This window comes from Pungitius pungitius, chromosome 10 (assembly GCF_949316345.1).
Source record: "Pungitius pungitius chromosome 10, fPunPun2.1, whole genome shotgun sequence".
Lineage (NCBI taxonomy): Eukaryota > Metazoa > Chordata > Actinopteri > Perciformes > Gasterosteidae > Pungitius > Pungitius pungitius.
The window spans coordinates 11,606,568-11,632,073 of record NC_084909.1 but is presented as its reverse complement, the minus strand read 5'-3'; the positions used below and the strand labels follow the sequence as shown (position 1 = coordinate 11,632,073).

General features: G+C 46.0%; 1 protein-coding gene across 2 annotated transcripts; it reads left to right on the top strand.

Moving 5' to 3' along the window:
• Nucleotides 1–720: 720 nt before the first annotated feature.
• gsk3ba (glycogen synthase kinase 3 beta, genome duplicate a) lies at nucleotides 721–25,253 on the top strand. Of its 2 annotated transcripts, none has more exons than XM_037488322.2 (11): nucleotides 721–1,686; nucleotides 7,945–8,138; nucleotides 13,490–13,573; nucleotides 16,641–16,751; nucleotides 17,985–18,115; nucleotides 18,615–18,721; nucleotides 18,976–19,073; nucleotides 19,215–19,322; nucleotides 21,452–21,638; nucleotides 21,806–21,904; nucleotides 22,357–25,253. In XM_037488322.2, the coding sequence occupies exons 1-11, from the start codon at nucleotides 1,599–1,601 to the stop codon at nucleotides 22,431–22,433; spliced, it is 1,284 nt and encodes a 427-aa protein (XP_037344219.1). In that variant the 5' UTR covers nucleotides 721–1,598; the 3' UTR covers nucleotides 22,434–25,253. The 2 variants fall into 2 exon arrangements, with proteins under 2 accessions (XP_037344219.1, XP_037344220.1); XM_037488323.2 differs by having other exon boundaries at nucleotides 722–1,686; nucleotides 19,215–19,310.
• Nucleotides 25,254–25,506: the final 253 nt, after the last annotated feature.

Here is a 25,506-nt window from a genome sequence, read left to right as displayed (position 1 = left end):
AGATAAGTTCTACAAAAGCAAAGGGTACAAACAAATTAACATTAGGCTCCAAACTGTGGTGTAAAAAGTGTTGAGATTGGCCTATTTGTGGGATTGAGTAGTGTACGCAGCGATATAGCAACGTGATAAATGATTTACTATTAGCACAGCAATTAGTTCGAAATGATAACCCCTTCATAACCTATTCATTACCCTATAAAACGTTTAACGCATACACGACAACGGTCAAGGGTGGGACATAACTTAGTTTAAATGACAGGGAGTAGTGCACATAGACATCATTCAAATGATTCTGCATGATCCAACTAATTAAATGGTGCTAGCGGGCTTCGTGTGTGGAAAATGTGGAGGGAGACACTGGATTGTCTTCTGGGACCAACATAGCAACAGCGCTGCATGACCACCGGTTCTCTGTGACAGCTGGGTCCAAGTTGAACTGACAGTCTGCATTTGGAGCGCCATTGGCTGACAAAGGTATCAGTCCTGGGAGCAATACGCCCATTGTCCCCGTCGCGGCATGGGGAAAGACTCCTCTGACGTCGTGAGGGCGGTGCCGCGAAACTATATCACGTGACACTCAAAAGCGGCGTTCCTATTGTACCGCAGGAACACAGTTGACGCCCATTACTGGCGGATACCCTATCTGATTGGCTACATCGGCGACCCCAGATTCCCCGTGTGCGCGTTCACAGCTTTTTCTATCCCCCATGCACGCCTACGCCACCAGCGTGAACCTCCTCCCACCACGGCGGAGCAATCCCTGCAACCTTTTACGGAAACTGCGCAAGTAACGTGCGTAGCGACAAAGACAGCGAGCCCAAAACCCTATGGGGAAGGAATGAAAAAAGAGATTCGGTATCGTCGCACTCTGTACCTAAAGACCATCGCTTTCCGAAGAGTCGCTGGCCCGGAAGCCTCGGCGAGGACACCGACATTTGAGGCAACAAGGGCGGCCTTTTGATTCCGCGCGGAGCCACCGAATTGGTTGAGGAAAACTGTGACAACTGGCAGATTTTCCGTTGGACGGTCCGCAGGCTAGGCTATAGCGAGGGAGCCGCCATGGCAGTCGGATCACCGAGCCTCCACATCGGGATATGAAGAGCCACTGCATGTGTCCCCAACTGTCGAGGAAAAACGCCGCATTAACCGCAGAACCGCGCCGGGATCAGCTCTCCTAACACTCGATCTCGCCCTTCTTTTTGTGAAGGAGGATTCTTCACCCAGAAAGACATCGGGATTGGTTTTATTGGAGGTGGGGGCGGAGGGGGACGCACAGGGAGAGGCCAGATTCATGACTATTTTAGTCGGAGACGTGTCTTCAAAAGGTCCGCCGAGAGCAACAAACTGGAATCTAAGGAGGAAAATGCTGCTCTGATTGGCCGTTGATGGCTAGGGAAGGACAAGATTTTTAGGTGATAGGAACTTAACGTTAGCGGGATAAAGGGATTATAGTGCTTTTTCAATTTACTCTCATCCTTCTTTCGGATGAGAAGGTTCGGCCAAGCGACCAGTGCCGCCGATTAGCAAGTCACAGACTGCATCAAGTCAAGAGCGTGAGCGAGAGAGAAGGGACGCGAGAGAATCGAAGGGATCGGATCATGTCTGGTCGGCCCAGGACCACATCCTTCGCGGAGAGCTGCAAACCAGTGCCGCAGCCCTCGGCTTTCGGCAGCATGAAAGTCAGCAGTAAGTACCCCCCCCCCTTCTCCTCCTCCTCCCCCCTCCTGTATTTCTAGCCTGCCTTACCTTTGCTGCATGCACCGGGGCCCCAGCGCGGGGTGTTAACGTTGCACGTCTTCACGCAAACCGGGTTTGAAAAAAGAAAAAGGGGGAAAAAAGCGAGCATGACGTTAGCTCCGGGTAGCCTAGCTTAGCTCTGTCATATACCGGTGTCACCGAGACCGGGCGGTTCTGAGTAGCACACGCACGGACATGCACGCCCTGCGTGCACGCACGCGCACACACGCACACAACCCTGCCTCGGTGTGAGCAGACACCGTTACCCTCTGACGCGCGATCCCGAGGCCGGTCAGCGTGACCAGTGTTAGCAGGCCGCGCCGCGCCGGGCCAGAAGGAGGGACGGTTGGCACGAACCCAGGTTCAAAAATCGAGCCCTCTCTTCGCACTGCAGATCGGGCCGGATTATTGTCCACTTGGATGCAGATTAGGTCTCGGAGCTGTATTACTACACGGCACCAAGCGTCTGCGTAATTGAGTTAAAGCGATCGGGCCGATCTATTACGCAACTGTCACAGCGGGAGGTGGCACCACAGGGTGACTTGGGCGAAACTGACGTGATCCCCGGAGAGGGCTGGTTCTCAGCGATCATTTGGGCCGTGTCCAAGTCGGCCTTCGCAACGACAGGCGTGAGGGTGACACCCAGTTTGTCCTGAACACCAAGACACGTGGGGTCACCGTGCCCGAGGCTGGTTTTAGAATGCCTGCAGAGATGATGAGAGTTGGTCCTTCCTCAGATCTATTTTGGATATCTGCTTTATATTATCTTCTAGTTACAGACTTTCCCCAAATGGCTTCTTTCCACTTCACAAACTGTCTCTGTAGCATTTCCTCACACTGCCTGTGTGTGATGCAGATGGTCCAAGTATTTAAGTCAGGACCAAATAAGATGGGACAAAATAAAGATGGGGTTACGAGACTCAAAATACAAAATATAACAGATTAATATTGACAATATTCACGAGTGGTCCGGCTAAGATGATGTCCCCCATTGTTCACATCTGCACTGACTGGAGACACCTAGTGTACCGACCCTTTCTTCCTATCTTGCATGCAGGCACACATTTAGGGCGTGTGTGATGCGAGAAATTTAGTCTGTTATGGAATGTTAGTGATGCCTCAGACCAGTGATGCAGATTGTGATGTGTGTTACTGGGGTGAGGCTTCAGGCTGAGGCTCTCTTCCTGAAATCACTCTCAACTAGTCCCACACACACAGAGGAAGATGCACACCTATCCCAAATCTTAATACATATCTTGCCCCAGATTTGGATGTCGAAACACTTGTGCGATCCTGTCTGTGTGTTGTGTTGCCGATGATGTTCTCAATGCTCTGCGGTGTAAAAGGCGTTGTGATTCTGTGGCCTAATTTATCTTCAGATGTAACGTACTGAATTAGAACCAAAATTAAGGCTGACCTTTTTGAGCTTAACCTTGCTGTAGTTTTGTCACAACGCTTTATATGTTGTTTTTTTTTTTTAAAGAAGAATAAAAACACCCCATTAGGTGGCGCATCTGGTAAGCCAATACATCATTAAAAGTCTGATAATTTGATTTCTACTAGCAGGTGGTGTTCAACCCTCCCAGTGGCAAGAATTTGATTTGCATGGATGTCCCATGTGACATCTTTAAATACACAAAGGAGCAATGTTCTCTCAAACTGTATTACAACTGAACAAATATCTGCTTCTGCTTTTTGGCCGCCCCATAATCAATAGTCATCCCGAAGTCGATAGCTGAAGCCATTGGCAATGGTATTTTCCATTGGGTGGAGCAATTGGGTCCAATAGGAGGTGGCCCGTTTGGTTAACAATTCTTGTGACATTTACATTTTGAGCTTTACAAGACATGAACTAGTCGATCCACAGGTGACCCTCCCAAATGACTGAGCTCTAGTGAGAGAACGCCTCTTGATTCAATGTGGCAGCATTGCGTCTTTGGCTTCTCTTAACACGTCTATGGCGAAGCGGTCGTGGGACATATTATTAAGGTAAGTATTGGATTAAAGGTACTTGTCCTTTGGCTGGCACGTCTTTGAGGGAAAATGCTTTTACAAAATACGCGATGGAAGTAATTGTATTTGGCTTTTTCAGCGAGAAATGATGTTGCTTCTGCCCTGATTTTTCAAGACAATGGAAAGCACCAAATCTTCACTTTGAACTCAAATGGAGTGTACGGATTGCTTTTGAAATAATGAGTTTTCCAAGTGACTTTAGATTTAAGAAAAAAAATAATACTCTCAAATCCGATTAGTCATTCGTAGAAACACAATTTGCAATTTCCACTGCGTCACAATTGTACTTTGAACTAAATTCGCATAACACATCTCACCTGGTTTTTATCTACTTTGGCACATACTTCCAGTGTGTCATCCACCATTACCCTGGTGTGTGTGTGTGTGTGTGTGTGTGTGTGTGTGTGAATAACGGTAGATTATCTCAAGCAGCTGTAGCTGTATTCAGTGTGTAGAACACTCTTACCCCCTCCTACACACACACACACACACACACACACACATCCGTTTGCACACCCACATGAGCTCTCTTTGATTTTGTTTTTTGGGGTGAGGCAGCTGGCCAAGAACAATGAGCCTGTTTAGCATTTCAAAGCTGCAGCTCCCTCCCACTCTCCTTCTTTTCCTTTTTTCCCCCCTTTCCTCACAGCCCCGCTCTCCTGTCTTTGCGATTGATGATGGGAGAAAATTGAACCAACCATTAGGCTACACGCTTTTAGGGTTCTGAACAAAACCGTAAGCAATTCACAGACGAGACGAGACCCGTCGGAATCCCTCACAGGGTGTAAAACCCAGCTGAGTCTTTGGTGGATGTGAGCAGATGATCAGCCTGCGCGGTGTCTGCTGGGTGTAGTATGTGTGTCGGCAGGGCCGGGCAGCCGTGACTCTGCAGACTGCACACCACTGCGATGTCTCAAAGCTATCCACCCACTAGGTTGTCTGCTGAAAAACCCACCAATGCCTTGATGTCTTAATCCGAGCTCTGCTCAGCCAAACATTTTTGTGACTGGATGTTCCAGTCGTGTCAAGAATCTCTTCACTCTTGCAGCAGTGCTGGAACACTCTGCTCTATGCATGCGTGTGTGTGTGTGTGTGTGTGTACCTGCACACATTATCACCGTGCATACTTTGCTGTCCAGGAATCTTAACAAGTCTGGTCATACAATCCTGACAAATGTCCATTTGCCCCGCAGCCCAGTTCGCTGCGTCTTGTAGTCTGAAAGCTTTAATGTGTTCAGCACACTTAACAAGATCTTAACCAAATTACTTGAGTGCATTTCCAAGTGATTGATGGTGATGTGATAGTAATCAGCCTCAGTGTATGAAGTTCCAGCACGGTTCGGTATGTGTGATGTCATTTAACTGCGACAGCCAAACCGTTAAAACATTGATGCATGGAGGATTGTATGCGTTGGCCAAATATCAGAAAGGAATGTGCACATCAACAGTATGCACGTTCTGTGACACTCACTCGTGGACACACAGCAAGACACACCTCTTTACTCTACCTTGACTAAAACACTAGCAAACCGTAGCACTAACAAATGATAGCACTTAAATTGTACTTATAATGGCACTTTTTTATAACATGTTTTGAAACTGCTTATTTGATGAAAATTGTACTTTCTTGTTACTTGTTCTCATGAGTTTGTATCTCTATGTAGAAATGCACTTATTGTACGTCGCTTTGGATAAAAGCGTCAGCTGAATGACATGTAATGTGGTGACCCAACATGAAGGGTGTGAAATGAGCCCCAAGGCAATGAATATACGAATAGCATTACTGCAACCCAACGGTGTCTCGTAGATCAAGGTTGCGTATTATTCCTCGTATATTGCATCCAAAGTGGGTGTCTATTGCAGGAACTTCAAGTATTAAATCCTTGTTCTTTATATGTGTGTGTGTGCTCGTGTGTGTGTGTGTGTGTGTGTGTGTGTGTGTGAGCTCAAAAGGGCAATGATATAAAAGTGTTCTCTTTGTTAGGAATGCAGAATTTCTGCCCTTGAGTCTCTTGAATTTGAAGAGATCATTTCAGCCTGGCGTCAATCTCAAGGCAGTTTTTAAATGAGTATATCTGCGTTTTGACTGTAATAGAGTGGGCTGTGACTACTTAACTACCTAAATCAGTGATTTAGCGTCAGCATTTCGGTCATTTCCTTCCAAGCTGTCTGTATTTAGACAAAGTCAGATTCCTCCCCTAACTTTAAATGGAACCTATGATACGTGTCCCGGGTTGGGCACACATGTTGGGGGGCACAGCTAGTCCGGTGACGCATCTGGCTAAAAGTCGCAGCAGCTGTCCCTCCTGTGTCACTCTCCGGCTCAGTGATGTCAGCACATGAACCAGAAATCGTGCAGCGGGATTTGTCACGCTAATTATTTCTTTGTGACAGGCTAATTGGCAAAGTAATTATGGTCCTGCTTCAAGCACGTGTTGCAAGGTGATTGTGCTTTTCTCTGTGAAGTCTGTGAGTTACATTTATGTGGTTTTTACAAGGTTCTTATAAGATAGTTCATTTGGGGCTTCATTCAGTTCAGTTAAAATAGGCTTCTAGATTATAAGGAAAATTTATCCAACGTAAATTAAATAATAATGAAAGAAATATGACTTTATTGCCATGTGAGCTGCCAGTAATAAGATTGAGAGAAATTGGTGAGAAAATTGACACTTTGTGGTCTATATCAGACTAGTGCGGGATATTGTGGGCTTCCAGTCGGTGACGTGCAAGAAAATCGCAATCTGATTGCCTGGTCGTCCCTTGATTGCATCCCTGTGAGGTCTTACTGACAGGAAGTGCCCCCCCGACCTCCTTCCTCTTGTATACTCCTCTTTCTACAGAATCCGTCCTCAGTTTGTCTTTCTACCCTCGATCCTGGAGAGTGACACTCCTCCCTTTCCCTATCCTCGGATCATAATCACATCTTCAGTAACAGGAAGTGAGCAGATGTCCGCATTGGATGGTCACGACCGCCTCACACGGACACGTGGTCGTGGAGCCGGACTTCTCCCACGTTATGCTGCACGGGCTATCTATTAAATTACCCCGGGATTCTGGAAGCAGTTGCGATTAATAAAGCAGCACAAATCCGCGCGGCAACGTGATTTGGTACCTACTGTGAGCTGTTAATGACAAATGACGGCCGTGGCAACCCAAAAACCTAAATTTAGAACCATTTTACAATTTCATTCACAAAATGCCTATTTGAGGTGCGGGGGCGTTTTTGGCCCGAGTGCCACCTTCCTCTGCTGCGGGGGCTGCTGGTGCAAAAGAGGATTATGCTAATATGACTAGTTGTTTTAAAAGGGGGGGGGAAGCAGGTGTTGCAGCACACATTTTTGTAGTTAATATGAGAGCATGTCAGATTGGAGCCGGCCTGCTTTTTTGCCACCACCACGCACGCACGCACGCACGCACGCACGCACGCACGCACGCACGCACGCACGCACGCGGTTGTCATATTGACTGCCAGCTAATGTGAATTCTGCTCCTTGACACTTTGGTGGGGGAAGGCTCACCTCACCAGGAAAAAGCCTCCGCGTGGAGATCTCAGGGGAGCAGAGCTGCTCCTGACTGACAAGAGAGGAGCGCCTGCGGGGGGGGGGGGGGGGGGGGGGGGAAGGAGGAGGAGGAGGAGGAGGAGGAAGGAGGAGGAAGAAGGAGGAGGAAGGAGGAGGAGGAGGAGTGTGCAAAATCTCCAATCTGTGCATAAGCATCATATACAGGCTTATTAGCGCATGCTTTTACACCGATAATTATCCTGGAATTTTGCTGTCCTTCCAAGGAGCCTCCTGTCTGTGCGCGTTAAGGAGCACTCACATGCGGGCGATTGTTTCCTCCTCCGGGTTTAGTCTTTATTGTCTCACCACTGCAGGTACATGGTGCATTCAGAAAGACAATCTTCTGAGCTTGGGCACTCTGTTAGGGCTCAGCAATGGTTCACAGTCAGTCAGCTGGGAGCTGATCAGTACAAGCACAGCTACAGCTGGAACAAATGTGGGGGACGACGGAGGATTTGTCACATTAGAAAGAAGAAAAAAAAGTCCATTTGTCCCCATTGTTTGACGTTCGCGAAGCCTCGTCTTAGCGAAGCCTCGTTTGCTCTCCCTTCAACACCTTAAACACCACTCCTAGATTCCTAGAATCTGTGCATGTCACTACTTGTCTATTTCATCTTTCTCTTTCTCTCTCTAGGAGATAAAGATGGCGGCAAGGTAACAACAGTCGTGGCCACCCCAGGCCAAGGCCCCGACCGGCCACAGGAGGTGAGCTACACGGACACCAAGGTCATCGGCAACGGCTCGTTTGGCGTCGTCTACCAGGCCAAACTCTGCGACTCGGGAGAGATGGTGGCCATCAAGAAGGTCCTGCAAGACAAGCGATTTAAGGTAAGAAGAAAACTGTCTGACTCGTCGACAGGAAACGACGCCTGAGGACGGATCAAAAGCAGCAAGCGCTCGTACTTTTCTGAATGACGGAATTAACTGAGAGAGTGAATGGAGAGATCCTTCACGGGAACAGGGAGATCAGAGCAGCTGCCAACAAAGAGACAAAACCTCCTGTTGTTTTTGTTTTAATGTGTGTATTTGAGGGAAGTGTGTGTGTGGTAGCGGTGGCAGATTCTTTATTTCATCTTTTTCCCACAAACTAAACCTGAACCCGTTGGCACTCATCTCAGAGCAGTCGTTCGTCCAGTTTCATACAGTTGCCGCCGTGGAAATGTCACATTTCCTTCCACGCCGGCCTCCACAGGAATTCCTCCTGTGCCTTAAATAGATTTGACTGACGGCTTGTTGTTCCTCGGTTTGTGGGGCCCTCTGTGTCCCTGCTGCTTGCTTCCAGCTCGCAGATAAAAGTCCTGTGACTGCCAAGCCTGCAGGACAGCTGTTAAGATTCTCATTAAGTTCATCGGCTTCAGGGCAGAGGGGGCTGCAAAGCCAACTGCCCTAATTATTTATGCGCGTAATCCTGCAAACACGCTCAACGCGTTATCATACTGGGATCCGTGTCAGAATCCTGGTTCACTTTTCTTCAAACCATACACTTTTAGGTGCAGCTAGCTTAACGTGATGCAATCTAGTACAGCAGCGCTGCAATACATCCCACCTTCATTGAGGTTTTATTATCAGAGGAGCCAACAGTCATTGATGGGGGCGGACAAACTAAATTAGGCTGTATTAGACTATAATTTAATGGCACCACAAACCCCTTGAAACAGCTCTAACAAATGCCTACTGTGATAAAGATGAGACACATAGCACCGTTGCTGCAAAAGGGTCTATTCGTTTTTAGAAATTCTTTATGCGTTCTTTTACGTCTCACTTTCTACTTTTTTTGGTAATTGGAAGATGCAGATTTCTCCTTTTTCAATATTTGCTTTAAGCAAACTTGGGTCTGTCAACGTTTGTCCGAGGAGGTTTTAAAGAAGAAAATGGAAAAAAGCAAGAACCAAGATGTTTTTAAAATGTTGTGTCCAGGGTCGCGTCGGTCCCTTCTACACGCGTAACACTTTAGTTTGTTGTGTCTGTCACACATTCCCTGGCTTTCACAGACCAAGACACATAAAGCCAAAGAACACAGGATGAGGTATACTACGTCTGACTTTTATGGTTTCCATATGGGTGCTGTAACACCTCACACTCTGTGATTGCAGGTCATTTGAACATCATGTAATTTACAATAGAGGATATAACACCTTGATAAGAGGCCGCTTTTATAAAGGATTAGTTAGATACTTTGGCAAAGACTCTATAAGTAACCGAATTCTTCAATCAGCAGCAACTAGTAGCCGGTCTTTGTGCCGAGTTCAGCCAACCAGCTGCAAGAAAATGAATGGTGTATTTTTAAAAGGACAAAATAGTCCTTTTTACGGGACACGCTGGAGCAGGGCTCTGGTTCGAAGGCTGGTGCACTACTCAAATAAAATAGCAAATGAGATTAACTTTCAGATTTTGAAGTCTGTATGCACGGATTTTACTTGCTGTGATAAGTTATGTAAAGGCTCATTTAGGGACAGACATGGCAAACCAGCTCATCAATGTGGTGTGATCTGAATTGATCTGAATTGGTAAGACAGCGCTGTTCTATGGACTCCCCATGCCTCCGCTCTGAGGGCGGTGTGCTTTATTTTGTTTATCTACTCTTGTTCCTCTAAGCAGAGCAGAGGTGTGTTAAAGGAGAAGCCAGGAACAGTGAATGTGTCACTAAAGTTTAGTTGGATGTGTTTGAGCTCCAGCGTGGGACCGTTGAGTTTAACCAACCGGTTCAGCTAAATCCTCAAGCAGCTCAGTGACCTAATGGGTAACCTTTTTAAAGTTTTTCAGCGGGTGCTCATCGTCCAAAGACTAGATAAACGATGTTCCCTTTTTCTTTAATGGTGTCGACCATCTGTCACACAATCCTCATTTTGTTCGGGACGCGAGCGTTTTTTTGACTGCGCGCTGCTGGCCGCGATAAAGTCGCATCCTGTTATCCTGTGGTTAGCAGGACACATTAGCAGATTGCTTTGTTACACTCTTTGCTGGTGAACAGCACCCATATGCTTATCTTTTTAGTTTGAAATCTTTTGAGCAAAGCGTCTACCTTCTTTGCCAAGCCGGTTCTCGACGTCAATAATTAAAAATAAGGGAAAAGGCGTGCTAAGACTTCTCACATGACTGCCAGTAAGTGTGTGTATCCGCCCCAACACTCAAACTTATCCAAACACCTGCATTCCATTTTCTTCTTCTCGTCAAAAGTTTTCTCTCTGCACTTTTAGTTTTCTTGTCGGATGGGGCGTTCATCTGTGAAGTGAGCCTGCGCCAACAGAACCAAGCCAGTCCTACATGTGTGGACGCCTTATTTACTCCCAGTAGCACGCACAAACACGTACACAAGCGTAATCCTGTGAATAGACTGCTGTTGCATTATGGGATAGGTCCTCGTCCACTCCCATTAGAGCGATCCTGTATCATACTATTGGAAAATGCATCCTTGGCTTAGAACTCAATCATCAATAATGCACACCCATTAACTCAGAATGTGTGTGGTGATAATGACACGGACACAACATTGTCAAGGGACCCTTCTGTGTTTCCATTGTTTCGGTGACCAAGTGTCGGAGCCTGCTGTTCCTCTGCATTGTTCTGCGTTACATTGGTCTCCCAAATCTAAACGCGTCATTGAGCCACACTGTGTCACAGGGTGACATGTTTCCTTACAATGAAGCTGGACACAATCCAGCAAACACCACCCTGCTACTGGGATTACTCACCAGCGACACAGCTTTCCCCAATATATTCGCATTTACATTTGTTTCACTAACTTTGACAAAATTATTTTGAATTAATTTCTATTTCGAAGAGTTAAGATATTTCCCTGGGCAGCGCAAGGAGGTCAAAGTTCTTAGAGGCCAACTCAAGGTGTGGTTGACGGGACAGACTCATTAACCAGTTTACAAACTGTCACTGCATTCCTTGTCCTTTAACCATAGTGTGCGTGCGTGCGTGCGTGTGTGTGTGTGTGTGTGTGTGTGTGTGGGCTCTGAATGTGGTTTTGTCCCTCTTTGCTCTCCATCTGTCTGCCGCTGACACGCTGGAGGATGACGGGTCAGCAGCTTTGACTGCAGTATAAACTGGAGCTAGTCAGGGCTGCTCAACAGCCTGTCTGCTCCTACTCCATATGGTACCATCTTTTCTCACACACAACAGACCCCCGCCCCCACACACACACACACACACACACACACACACACACACACCCTGAAACAATCCCGCTAACCCACTGCAAGAAGACCAGGGCGTTGCCTTCAGTGCACGTTGCCTTTGATGGCTGGTCAGTGACCAAGATAAGCTATGATGTCACTTCATGGTGTGTGCGTGTGCGCTGAAGGTATTTGTGTAAGGGGGGGGGGGGAGCATGGTTAGAGGACCGTACCATTTGTCGCTGCCTCTAAGTGAATTTGACCGGGGTGACAGTCCACAGCAGGACAATGAGCTGGGAGATGAGGTCCTGCTTTAGTGGGCAGAAGTACTCGCTCTGCTCTGTGGATGAAAAAAACGAGGGGATTAAATCGTCATGCAGTGGCATATAAGTCTGGAGGGACAGCAGCCTTTCGCCCTGCGCAAGTCAGCATGGCCCTGATCCACGTAACCGGGGGATCTCATTAGTGCCCCAATCAGTGGCTCATCAGGCACTTTCTCAATGTACTGTCTCAAAGCTGTAGAGCGGAAACATTCAGCCTACTAATTGATAATGGTGATCCCATTATTTATAATTGCTCGTTACATTTTTAAATAAACGTGTTTTATTTGGGTTTGAGATTGTAAGAAAGAGAACGCAATTTCAAGACATCACCTTGGACTCTTGATAATTGATGAGGACATTTTATTTGTTTTTAAATTTCATTAGTTTAAGGTCTCAAGGATAATGTAAGTACATTATCTTAACAAATGCTAGATGGTTGTGAAAAATATACTGAATTCTAAAGTGGCATCTTCAAATGTTTTGTGACTATTTATCAGGTCTTGCCTTGGAGAGCAAACGATTAGCCCCTGGTGAACAAACCCTGATCCCCCAGAAAGGTTTTTGCCCGCATACATTATTTTATTCTGCGTACTCTGAGTTCTTACAGACTTGGAGGTTTACAGAAATGAATTATCCCAAATATTGAATTTAAAAAACGGAAATGAGCGTTCAGTATTATGAGGATTTCATATTCATGCAAATAATAGTAATTAAATGTAAATCCCACATTCTAAAATCCTTGCTGTAATAACCTCCCATTCAGAATACTAGTCATTGAATTTATGCATGGGCTCTTCATGCAGTTCTGGTAAAATCAGTAACGGTACAGAACCTCATCCTCTACAAGTAGCTGAGGACGTTGAAAAAACAAAAGCCAAACTGGGAAGTAGAAGCGGCGTTAAACACTATTTCCCTTTGACATTTGGCCCTGCGTTCTGCTTTCTTTCTGTTCTCTGGATTCTGACAGTTCTCCATTCACCTCCTGCAGTGGAGTCCAGATGTTACACAAGCACTTTAGTTTAAGTCAACACACGGCACTGTGATGAGGAGGGATGGAGACTGAGGATGTGAACTGTAATGAAGCCGTTGGAGCTCTACGTAATGCTGGATGTCTCCTCCATATGCACAAACATTTCCTGCATGGACACACATGTAGTAGACGAGGTGCTCTTCCAGGGTCCACTGCTTGGGTCTTGTTCTTGTGGCCCAGTGAGCGGTGAGGCAACTGTTACTTTAACATGTTTCTTTTGTCATATCTTTTTATCAGATGGGTTTGTGTTGTTTTTCCTTTTGTGGTTTTTCTGTGGTTCTCTTGTCATTGTTGCCTCCTCACAATGCTTAATTGTGTCGTCATGTTTCAGCCCGTGGGATTTATTCCAGCTGGTGACAGTGACGTGGCTGACAAGGAGATAATTGTTTCATAAATGCTTGCTGACGTTTGGGTTTTCTGCCATAAGACACAGCGACGTAAAGTTTTATTTATTTAATCACTATTCTTTAAGGCCCTACTATAGCCATTATTATGGTAGTGACATGTAACTAATGTTGCTGGCATGTGATGTTAAACTTCCAGTCATGTAAGTAACGCTTAGACCTCTCCCTCAGAGTTCTGTGGGTCCAGCAGAAAGTCTCTCCAAAAAGGCCCCCAGTGTCACTTATTGAGCCTTCAGCGTGAATTTTGCATGTAATATGTGAAAAAAATGTAATGTGTCCTTCATGTTTTTATTTTGTGCAGAACCGCGAGCTGCAGATCATGAGGAAGTTGGACCACTGCAACATTGTCCGCTTGCGCTACTTCTTCTACTCCAGTGGAGACAAGGTTTGTGGACTGAGTGTGCTTTGTTTCTGGACTGCATTATTCATTGTTTTAATATCACTATTACAAGTGTAGTATTTCTTTTTAAGTACTCATTTACATAAAAAAAAAATCATAATCAAGTTGACTGAACTTGACCACGCAGTTTGCTGCGATCTTTGAAGCTTTCTCCCATGTTCAGGACCCAGTGTCATGACTACATTTATTCTGTATTTAGCTGTGTTGGCCTTTGAACTCACTTCCTGCCAGCTGCACGGTTTAATGTCCTTCTCCCGGCCTCAATAGGGAAGTCCCTCTCTGTGTCGCCCATTGGTGTTCTCTCCTGGAGACTACATGGCTGGACTGTGTCACTGCACCAGCTGAGGTCCACGTGTCAAATATAGACACGGACCTGGCAGACAGGCTGTCGGGACTAACCATGACTCTGCAGTCAGGAATGCTTCCACGTTGTGCACCTACTGAGGCCAAGGAAATCTGTGGAGGATTATAGAAGGGGTTATTATAGACTCACCGTGCCTCCCGTTAGTGCTCTAAGCTCCGCCCAGTTCCGCCCCCTTGCCTCATACCATGTGGGCACTGACCTCTGGGAATCCCGCCGCTGATTTCTACTGACAGCTGTGACGTGTCCCAAGAAATGACCCTGCAGCTTCCCAACATGACTTTTGCAATCACGGGGATTGCTATTTTGATAACCTACAGATAACCTACAGGGTGTGTGGGTAGGGGGGGGGGGAGACACAGGACTAACACAAGCCCCACTTGTGTTAGTCCTCCCTTCACGTGTCAGTTTCTTCTCCCTCCTCCCATTCCCCCTCACCAAGTCACTGTGGTCTAATTATGGGCACTGGCAGTGTGTTGTTGGAATGAGGATTTACCACCCGCAGAGCCTCGACTCTGAGAAGAGATCCTGCTGGGGGGAGAGAAGTAGGCAAAGGGTGAATCCCCCGAATAAGGAGCATAGCGGATGGATGGAGAGTGGCAGAGAAGGCGGAGGGCGGGGCAGAGATGGGATGGGGTGCTGTTGGGGTCCAGCAGGTAGTTTTGTCTAACTGCTGGCGTGCTGGAACCACGCCGTGTGCTTTTGCTCTTACCCTTTAACCACTTGTAGAATGCCTTTGAAACAGAAGTCCTCGGGTCCAAACAGCGTGGGCGGGTCAGCAAATAGAGGATTGACTCAAATATGCACTCGCCAAGAGCTGACACAGAGTTGCCCTCCGCTGTGGTAACTTTTTGAATATCCATCGGCGCTGATGAACATTCATATCGGCATTGCTGCCTGCTCGCCGTAAAGCTGAAGGCTTCAGTTGAAGCGCAATAAATATTCAGTTCACTTCAGTCAGAGCCAGAACTCAAAGTACTGTCTGTCCTTGTGTAGGAGTGGTAATGAGTGGTGGGGCAATTTCATTAAATACACCTTTTCTTTTAAAATATGTATTAATAATAACAAGAGCTTCCATAAGTCTATGGAATAAATGGACAGCGGGGGCATTTGGGGCCTGTGGAGAACTGTGCTCTGAGGCAGTTGTGCACTCTGTGTGGTTGGTAATCCAACCCCGAGTGTTATCTGTCTGTGCTAGTCAGCGTCAAGCCTAAGTGATAGATCTATGTTTCCATGTTAGTCCACAGAGCTCTCATCCTTCGGCGACCAGGCACTGCCCCAAAACCTCCAGCTTCACCCGCAGTTCGCAATAGTTGTTCTGAGGCGTCAGGCAAAAATAGTGTAGGCCCGTTGCACTTAACATCGCAGCCCCTTGTAGATGACTGGTGCACACGTGCCCATGGCTTACCATCAATCCTCCTGTCATACACCGTTCATGATTCATTTCTGAGATGGTTGTTCAGGTGCAGTTTTTCACAGCAAATTAAAGGCTGAATTGTTTAGCTGGGAGTGAACAAGGAGCTCAACACACCCCCCCCTGCTGGTTCACTATTTGGGGGGGAGCTGCGGAAGTGGCTTTGTAATGAGGCAGGAAATGAGTCATCGCTGTTGCTAGGCTAAATATAGCTTTGGTGGCGCTAGCAGGAGGCGGAGCGTGCCTTCTAGTCGTCACAAATGTTATCAATGGGAGCTTGCTCGTGGGTGCACTGCACGCACACACACATGGCATTGTGAGAGACACACGCTGGGGGGGGACGCAGCTATTCTCTTCCTTTAGGAGGCTCCTCCTCCTGAGACGGTATTTCATTCAGTCACCGTGTACGTGTGTGCACGTGTCTGACGGTGGGAAGGGGAGCAGTACCATGCAGCGCATTGAGCTGCCACACGGTCTGTCTGCGAGCTCGTGGACGCTGTCCTCTGACACTGCTAAAAGGTGGAGTTGGACACACGGCTCCAGACCAAAATAGGAGGCCAGACGATGATTTGAATTACTTTGAGTCGTAAGCCTTTCCCTATTGTCTCAGGTGTGTTTGACACTGGTTAGCAGGTCACTACATCACCGCTGGGGATGTATAACGGGTGCGGACATTTTTTTTGTTCTTTTTAAACCACCCACTGAAAATTCCTCCCCACAAAGGAACGGTGTGATGTATCGAGACATGTGAGCAACTGGTTTCCTTTCCGTACAAGCTATGAGTCCGAGGGAGGGGACTTTCAGGGTGGTGTTTAGTAGTAGAAAGTATCTGGGTGGATAATCTTCACATTCAGCCTCTTTTCAGGGTCTGTGTGTTTCTCATCTTAACAAGCCCAACTCCCCCCTTCAATAAAGGCCTCCTCCAACCAGGAAGAGACGTCCCTGTCGGAGCGCAGGCCGATGTGATGTACAGTTGTGTATTTCCTGCCCTCCTATTGTACTGTATCGTTCCCCAGTTTGACTGTGAAGAAAACAAATGAGCTCCTGAACGTGGGGAGATGTATACGAACTGCCAACAGAGGAAGGAGGGTGGGACACGGAATGAACGTATTTGGCAGCCGACGTAGATGTTTGCATTTATAGGTCACGGGTGCCGTTTTCTATGGTCACACTCAAAGTAACGGCATCTGTTTTGCTTGGATTTGCAAACTGTGTTATCTTCTTGATTCTAATAATTTACTCTCTGCTCCTGTCTACATGCTTTTGCTCTTCAACAGAAAGATGAAGTGTATCTGAATTTGGTTCTGGATTACGTTCCCGAGACGGTCTACAGAGTGGCCCGACACTACAGCCGAGCCAAGCAAACTCTGCCCATGGTTTATGTCAAGGTGTGTGTGTCCGTGTGTGTGTGTCCGTGTGTGTGTGTCCGTGTGTGTGTGTCCGTGTGTGTGTGTGTGTGTGTGTCCGTGTGTGTCCGTGTGTGTCCGTGTGTGTCCGTGTGTGTCCGTGTGTCCGTGTGTGTGTGTGTGTGTGTGTGTGTGTGTGTGTGTGTGTGTGTGTGTGTGTGTGTGTGTGTGTGTGTGTGTGTGTGTGTGTGTGTGTGTGTGTGTGTGTGTGTGTGTGTGTGTGTGTGTGTGTGTGTGTGTGTGTGTGTGTGTGTGTGTGTGTGTGTGTGTGTGTGTGTGTGTGTGTGTGCGCGCGTCCCCGTGTGTCCTTAACCATCACAACAGTAAGTCGTGTGGGCGGTTTTGTTAACAAAACCTGGGAAAGACAGAAATGAATCAAACATCCCTAAAATATGTATTCGATATGTTATGGCAGCATTGCTGTCAGTAGATTAGAGTACAGTATTATATTATATTCAAAGAGTTGTGAAAAAATTGCATCTTAATTTTGTGCTTCGTGTTTAGATTTACTAAACTAAAAATACTTTGGCGTGTTCAACCGCTGCACGTGACAGACTAGGATCTGTGATTTAGCTTTGTGACACAAATATGTAATGTCTGTTACACTATTCTTTCATTTGCAGAACTCTTCCTAAAAACTAAAAAGATGCCAATGTAAAAATGAAATGTAATTTTGTTTAAAAAATGATATGCAGATGGCAAAGGATGTTCACTGACGGATATGTAAGGCAAATGTGAAAATAATTTGCAACGGCAAATAAGTAATTGCACATTGCCTGCTTCTCCAGTCTGGATAATTTCCAGTGAAATGATAGAAAAAAGGCACACACTTTATTAGTTCCATGAAACAAAGGAAGCAGTCGTTTTTTTAACTGCAGGCACCAGGATGAGTATTACTCAGTACAGGAAAATTAGAAAAGCTGGCACATATAATATTGGATTGCTAAACATGTTTGGTGTACGACGTGTATCCCAATAACCCAAATCCCAGACTGAGGGGAGAGAAAGCTGTCTTGGAGTTGCAGACGCAGGTTTTCTTTTATCTACACAAGGCCTTGTTGACAAGTTTCAGGAATTTGAAGAGGCAATGCGAGACACTTTGGTTCAAACATGACAAAATGTAATGTTCCCGACCGGGCTGAAATGTGCTTCTGAGTGGTTGTTTCCAGACTTTAATCCTGTTGTGGGAACTGAGCTTTGTGTTTGTGTGTTTAGTTGTACATGTACCAGCTGTTCCGGAGCCTGGCCTACATCCATTCTTTTGGGATCTGTCATCGGGACATCAAGCCCCAGAATCTGCTGCTGGATCCAGAGACCGCTGTGCTCAAGCTCTGCGACTTTGGCAGGTGAGACTCAGTAACTCGGTAAATGTTGTGATGATTCAACAGTGGTCTCTTATTATATTGTTAAGGTGAGCGCTTTATGTGTTCTGGTAGTACTACTTCACCTTTTTGGATCCAGTCTTAATGCTATGCTAAGCTAATCATCTGATGGCAGTTGGTTTAAATTTAGCATACAGGCAGGAAATATTTAGTAGTCTCCCTATCAAACTCTCTGTAAGAGATTGTCAAATGTCAATCTACTCATTTAGAAGAAGTTGGTCTTATGCTGTGCTAAATGATTCCTCTTATCTGAAGAGTTTGTATGTGGAAAAAATGTTCCTTCACATTTTAAGGGGTTGACTGAAAATGTCACCAACGTAAGTTTATAATATGCAAGTAGGCAGCTTTTTTCCTATTTTCTTTTAATCATAAAAGCCCTCTCACTTATTTTTGTAAGTCTTAATTTCAAGGCTTTTCTTTAGATCCATGTTTGATGAGGATGTGCTTATAATTTCTTGTGCAGTGCGAAGCAACTGGTCCGCGGGGAGCCTAACGTGTCTTACATCTGCTCTCGCTACTATCGAGCCCCTGAGCTCATCTTTGGCGCCACCGACTACACCTCCAGCATAGGTAGGATGACTCCCACTGCCCCCGTCGGCACTTTAACCCCTGAGCCACTTCATAAGCTCCACATCAGCTCATGAGTTGCTGCCAATAATTGATTGTATGTTACTCATAAATGTATTTAATTGTAAAGATAAAGGCTTACTGTGGAAGAAGATATAAGCTTATCTGAATTATTTGTTTTTTCATGCTCTTTTTCTTGTATCTGACATTTCTTTCTTTCTGTGACTCGTCTTTTTTATTTTATTTTTATTTTTTAGACGTGTGGTCAGCTGGCTGTGTTCTGGCAGAGCTGTTGCTAGGACAACCGATCTTCCCTGGTGACAGTGGAGTGGATCAATTGGTTGAAATTATCAAGGTAATGACGGTCGGTGACCCCCAGGGCCTAAAAGTCTTCATACATGATAATATACATTTTTCTTTTTCAATCTAATGAGGAATTAAAGTTATTGAAAAAATGCTCTTGTTCCTGAGCTTGTCTGTTGTGTTTTTTTTCCAGGTTCTCGGGACCCCAACCCGAGAACAGATTCGTGAGATGAACCCCAACTACACCGAGTTTAAGTTCCCCCAGATTAAGGCACATCCTTGGACTAAGGTGAGTCAACAGGTACAGGAACCCTTTTTACTTCTCTAAGATCCACCGCTGCTTCATCTCTTGTCTTCATGCTTGTGTTTCTTTTGTCGCTCCGCAGGTATCCAACTTCCTCAGATTCACCCAACTGAGATGCTTTGGGCCTAAAGAGTCCTGCACCTTTTTAGCCCCCATGAAGGGAGACTGATTAAACACAGGCTCAAGACTCAATCAGTTGTCATAGAATTAAGTAAACGCCACGATTCTTTAAAATCTAGTTAAAAAATGATTCTTCCGTAGTTCCGTGGTAATTTGTTGCTCAAGCTTTTCACCCTAAACAGTAACGTGAGATTTTCTTTACATTCATTCATTTAAACGTAGCTATGCTACATTATGCTAATGCTTTACATTACTATAACAAGTATTTGGCCGATGCTAATGACCGGCTGTTGAACATGTTTTTTCATGTCTTGTTTTATTTATATATACACTCACCGGCCACTTTATTAGGTACCCCATGCTAGTAACGGGTTGGACCCCCTTTTGCCTTCAGAACTGCCTCAATTCTTCGTGGCATAGATTCAACAAGGTGCTGGAAGCATTCCTCAGGGAGTTTGGTCCATATTGACATGATGGCATCACACAGTTGCCGCAGATTTGTCGGCTGCACATCCATGATGCGAATCTCCCGTTCCACCACATCCCAAAGATGCTCTATTGGATTGAGATCTGGTGATTGTGGAGGCCATTTGAGTACAGCGAACTCATTGTCATGTTCAAGAAACCAGTCTGAGATGATTCCAGCTTTATGACATGGCGCATTATCCTGCTGAAAGTAGCCATCAGACGTTGGATACATTGTGGTCATAAAGGGATGGACATGGTCAGCAACAATACTCAGGTAGGCTGTGGCGTTGCAACGATGCTCAATTGGTACCAAGGGGCCCAAAGAGTGCCAAGAAAATATTCCCCACACCATGACACCACCACCACCAGCCTGAACCGCTGATACAAGGCAGGATGGATCCATGCTTTCATGTTGTAGACGCCAAATTCTGACCCTACCATCCGAATGTCGCAGCAGAAATCGAGACTCATCAGACCAGACAACGTTTTTCCAATCTTCTATTGTCCAATTTCGATGAGCTTGTGCAAATTGTAGCCTCAGTTTCCTGTTCTTAGCTGAAAGGAGTGGCACCCGGTGTGGTCTTCTGCTGCTGTAGCCCATCTGCCTCAAAGTTCGACGTACTGTGCGTTCAGAGATGCTCTTATGCCCACCTTGGTTGTAACGGGTGGTTATTTGAGTCACTGTTGCCCTTCTATCAGCTCGAACCAGTCTGGCCATTCTCCTCTGACCTCTGGCATCAACAAGGCATTTCCGCCCACAGAACTGCCGCTCACTGGATGTTTTTTCTTTTTCGGACCATTCTCTGTAAACCCTAGAGATGGTTGTGCGTGAAAATCCCAGTAGATTAGCAGTTTCTGAAATACTCAGACCAGCCCTTCTGGCACCAACAATCATGCCACGTTCAAAGTCACTCAAATCACCTTTCTTCCCCATACTGATGCTCGGTTTGAACTGCAGGAGATTGTCTTGACAATGTCTACGTGCCTAAATGCACTGAGTTGCCGCCATGTGATTGGCTGCTTAGAAATTAAGTGTTAACGAGCAGTTGGACAGGTGTACCTAATAAAGTGGCCGGTGAGTGTATATATATATATATTTAATGAACCTGTGTTGCATCACAACCACCAAGAGCACCGTGCTCAGTCAGGCTGTGCTTTGCCTTGTCTGTTTATTACAGACAGGTTGCACTGCCGACATCGGATACATTTATTCTCCACTTCATGCTCTCATATCGGTGCATTAGAAGTCACGGGGAAAATAAAACGGTTTGGAAACAGTGACTAGACATTTTCTCGCCCACAGATCTTCCATTAATGGATGATCTTATAGTAAGTCATCCAATAAGCAGGCAGCGGGCCTTCCCTTTACCCCTAAAAACAAATGATTACATTTTAATACAATGGGCTTCATAAAAAACACTGGCGATATACTTTGTCATTGTGTGTGTGTGTGTGTGTGTGTGTTGTTGCCAACCCGTGAGAGTGAGCTTCACGTGGTCCCTGCTGACATCCGTATTTGTGTCTAACTGTCGTTTTAGGTGTTCCGGCCGCGTACGCCTCCAGAGGCCATCGCCCTGTGCTCTCGCCTTCTGGAGTACACGCCCACGGCTCGCCTCACCCCGCTAGAGGCCTGCGCACACTCCTTCTTTGACGAGCTGCGCGACCCCAACGTCAAACTGCCCAACGGGAGGGAGAAGCCCTCGCTCTTCAACTTCACCACCCAAGGTGCGCGCGCACACACACACACACACAAAATGAACTCATTGTGTTGGTGTCGAGGACCGAAGTAAACTAGCGAATGTTAACATTTTGAGCTAAAGCAAGATGATCACAATGGGTGCTGATGGATTGGTGAACTATCCATTGGTTAAAGTTTGCTGTTTGTCTTTCAGAGTTATCCAGTAATCCCTCTCTGGCCTCCATACTCCTGCCTGCCCACGCCCGCAGCCAGGCCGCCGCCTCTACCCCAACCAACACCTCTGCCACCACAGGTCCGAGCCTCGCTTCCTTCAGCCGGCCCTGTTTTTGACGCAGCTTGAAGGCTCTATTTATCTGTTAGAATTACCACTTGTGAATTCCACTGCCGCTAACTTCAAAAAGCTCAATACATATCATTTTAACTTGTTGAGGGGGTGTATAGAAAGGACTGCGGACGTTTAATGCTGCTACACAAGTTGCTTTGGCCGGAGAGTTGACTGCTTTCTTTTTCTACAACATTGAAAACGCCTCCTTTCCCACATTTATACTTGAGGCCGCCTAAAACAACCAGGGACTGTCCTACACCTGGCGGCTCCAGCTGGGTGTTAAAAGTCCTGCAAAATGAGCTTGGACTCCTAGTAGCAGCTCCTTTTGTGTCTCTGTCCCTTGCTCACCGCTCTCCCCCCACAAACTCCACACAAGTAACTGTTTGACTTGAAGGACCCTCTCCTCTTCCTGTCCGCAGATGGCAGCAGCACAGAGCGCGGTCCCAGCACCACCACCACCGCCGCCTCGGCCTCGGCCTCCAACTCCACCTCCTGAACCCACAGACGCCCCGCCCCGCCCCAGTCTCAGCCCCGGCCCACGGCCTCTCCATTGCCCCGGCCGGGGGTGCGTTCAGCTCTCCTCCCTGAACAGCAGCGGAGTGATGCGAACGCTGTCCGGGTTCAACAGCCCCACGCCACAACCACAAACGCAGTATCCCTGACCAACCCCCAACCCCCCCCCACCCCCACCCCGACCGGCCGCTCACCCGGCTTAGAACTCTGCTCCATCCTCCGTTAGAGGCGTCTCTCTGTGCCCTTTCAAAGAGGAAAAGAAAGCGCAGGGCCAGAGCTGTTGTTGACTGTACTATTGATTAGAGTACACTGTACATGTATACACAATGCTAGCCTGCTAATGTTTGTAAGAGGACAATCTGTAGACAAAGTCCTGAGCTTTTCCCCTGGCCACCCCCCCATGTGTGTCCTCTTCCAAAATGTCCCATTTTTCTGCATCCTATGACCTCTGACCTCATGTGTCTCCTGGCCGATCCCACCTATGGTTCCTCCTGTAGTGCATGGCCTGAGTATGGGTGGGAGGGGGGGTCATCCACCCCTTTCACTTCTCAACTTCACCTCCACAGACAAGGCATGAGGCTCACGCGCGGGTACACACATACTCATAAAAACACACACACACACACGCACATCCCCACACACATGGGTGCATGATGATCCTGATATATGTGGAAAGAATCAGTCCACTTGTGTGGGTAAAGTTTGGACATTATTATTTTTTTTTTTTGCCTCGGGTTGTTTTTAAATGGTCAGAAAAGCTGTTTTACTCGACCTTGTTTTTAATTTTTGTTTTGTACTCCTGGGCAGATGTCTTTGGATGTGACATGTATCTGGTCCTGTGTGCTTGTATAATATATACATACAATACAAACATGCATACATACAGTTTATATATTACTTTTCCTTATGTATAAAAGTATATATAGATATATGTATATTAACTACAATGGTTCAGATGTCAATTATGGTGAGCTCCTATCTGGCAGAGCAGTGGCAATATTTGCCACTGCCTAAGGACAATAGAGTTAGATATGGTGGTGTTTTTGTTTTCTTTGCTGGAGTGTGGTTAGATTCCAGCAGTCTCTTCCTTGTCTCTTTTATGGCTGTAGATGGACTTAGGGCATTGCTCTAGTTCCCGTCTTCGTACTGACTCTGTCCGTGGCGATGTGACCGTGCAGTGTAGACAAACCGCTGAACCGGTCTGTGAAGAATTCTCTTTCCACACTTCTTTCCTCGACACCTTGAGAGGTCTCGTGTTGTGACCACTGACTGAAGTGTTAGCCTAGCCTTCGTTCTCACCCACATAGAGCCACTCGGTACAGTCTGTCCAAGCGTCTCATCGACAGAATACTCACTACATTAAAAAAATAAAATAAAGAGGAAATGAAAAAAGCAGAATTTGTATATACAGTATAAATGCGCCTCACCAAAATTCTGACATGTATGACTTGTATGTTTATTTTTTTCAGGTTTTGTTTTTTTATGTTTATGGTATGTATATATGCAGACCCATGTACTGTTTATGAGCAAAAACAAAGACGAAAAACGGTATGGAGACATGAAAAAAGATTTTAAAAAACAAAGCAATCAGGGCAAAACTGATGTTTGTGGAAATTGTAGAGATGAAGATGATGATGATGATGATCAGCTTTATCCAGCCATATGTTCAATCTTACCTGTACAGTAGATGACAGCTGTATTATTGTAACAAGAACTAGTCATGTATAGTGTAACTATAGTTTGGAGTGCCTTTGCTTTCATACACCTTCGCCTTGTTTCCCTCCTCACCCAGCAGCCCCCCCTCGCCATCACTGTCTCACCCCCATTGTGACTCTCCTTTTGAAGGTCCTGCTATCCTGCAACACACATGCGCACACACACACACACTCTGTTCCCACTTGAATATCAGCTCCCTCCATTTTGCACCATTTCCCCCTTTTTTTTTTCCATTGCACATTTCTTGTAATATACAGACATTGTTAATTGTAAGATTTTTTTTTTTTAGATTTTCCTTAATTGAAGACACAATTATATGAGTGTTTTAATACTTTATCTTGGGACACAGCTGCACGCACACATGTATACCATAGTTCTGGCACAGGGCTCCGGGGTATGAAGTGAGGTGAGGGGGTCCTCCTATACAGTGTATGTAAATGTATATACACACAACACAGCACCGTGCCGGTGTTAATCACAGTGTTGGTTCTGTTACCAAAGCCAAAATAGGATGTAGTTGTCATCCTCCGAGGCAGTAACGCATCCTGTCTCTTCTCTCTGGATATTTTGTTATTAATCTGTCCTCTTGCCTCCTCTCCTTCCCGTCGGCATACTTGGGCGGTGGGAGGGATTCAGTAGCACCTAAGGTCGAGTCATGTAGCCTCTCTTCTGTCTCCTGCTTGCTGTAATTTTGCATTCATGGATGTGTTGGTAGCCACCACAGAAAAGTTTGAGCACCTCCCCCTATCCCTAACTCTAGTTCAATAAAACACCACAAAGGTTCCCAAGACAAGCAAGCATACATGCTAGTATAATATATAATACATTATAATATATTATACTAGCATTTACAGTATGCTACCTAGGGTAAAAGAAAAATCATGGAAAATACTACAAAAGCATCCTGTATAACAGTACTACTACTTGAATGCCTCCGTTTGTGACTGAAATGTTTTTTTTTCTTCTGTTCTGTGAAGGTAAGCTAAATGTGCACCTGTGTAAATATATTCCCCTTGCGTGCTCTGAGGAATAGTTCCCTGGTACTGTAATTTGCATTAAATAAAGAGTAGGTTAGCCTGGAAATGATCATGCTCTTTGTCTGTTCCGTCTTCTTTTAGTATGCGTGCCAAATGGACGTTAGAGAGTATGTATCAAGCCTGTATTTTAGTCTTATATGCATTCATATTAAAAAAATAAAGTACGATACATAAATATTCCTGAGTTGGGGCTTGGTCTCGCATACAAAATAGCAGAACCAGGTAGCAAAATGGCTACACGTTTAACATTTAAATTGTGTAGGTTGGTACTCTCCCAATACTGTCTGAAAAGACAATAAGTTC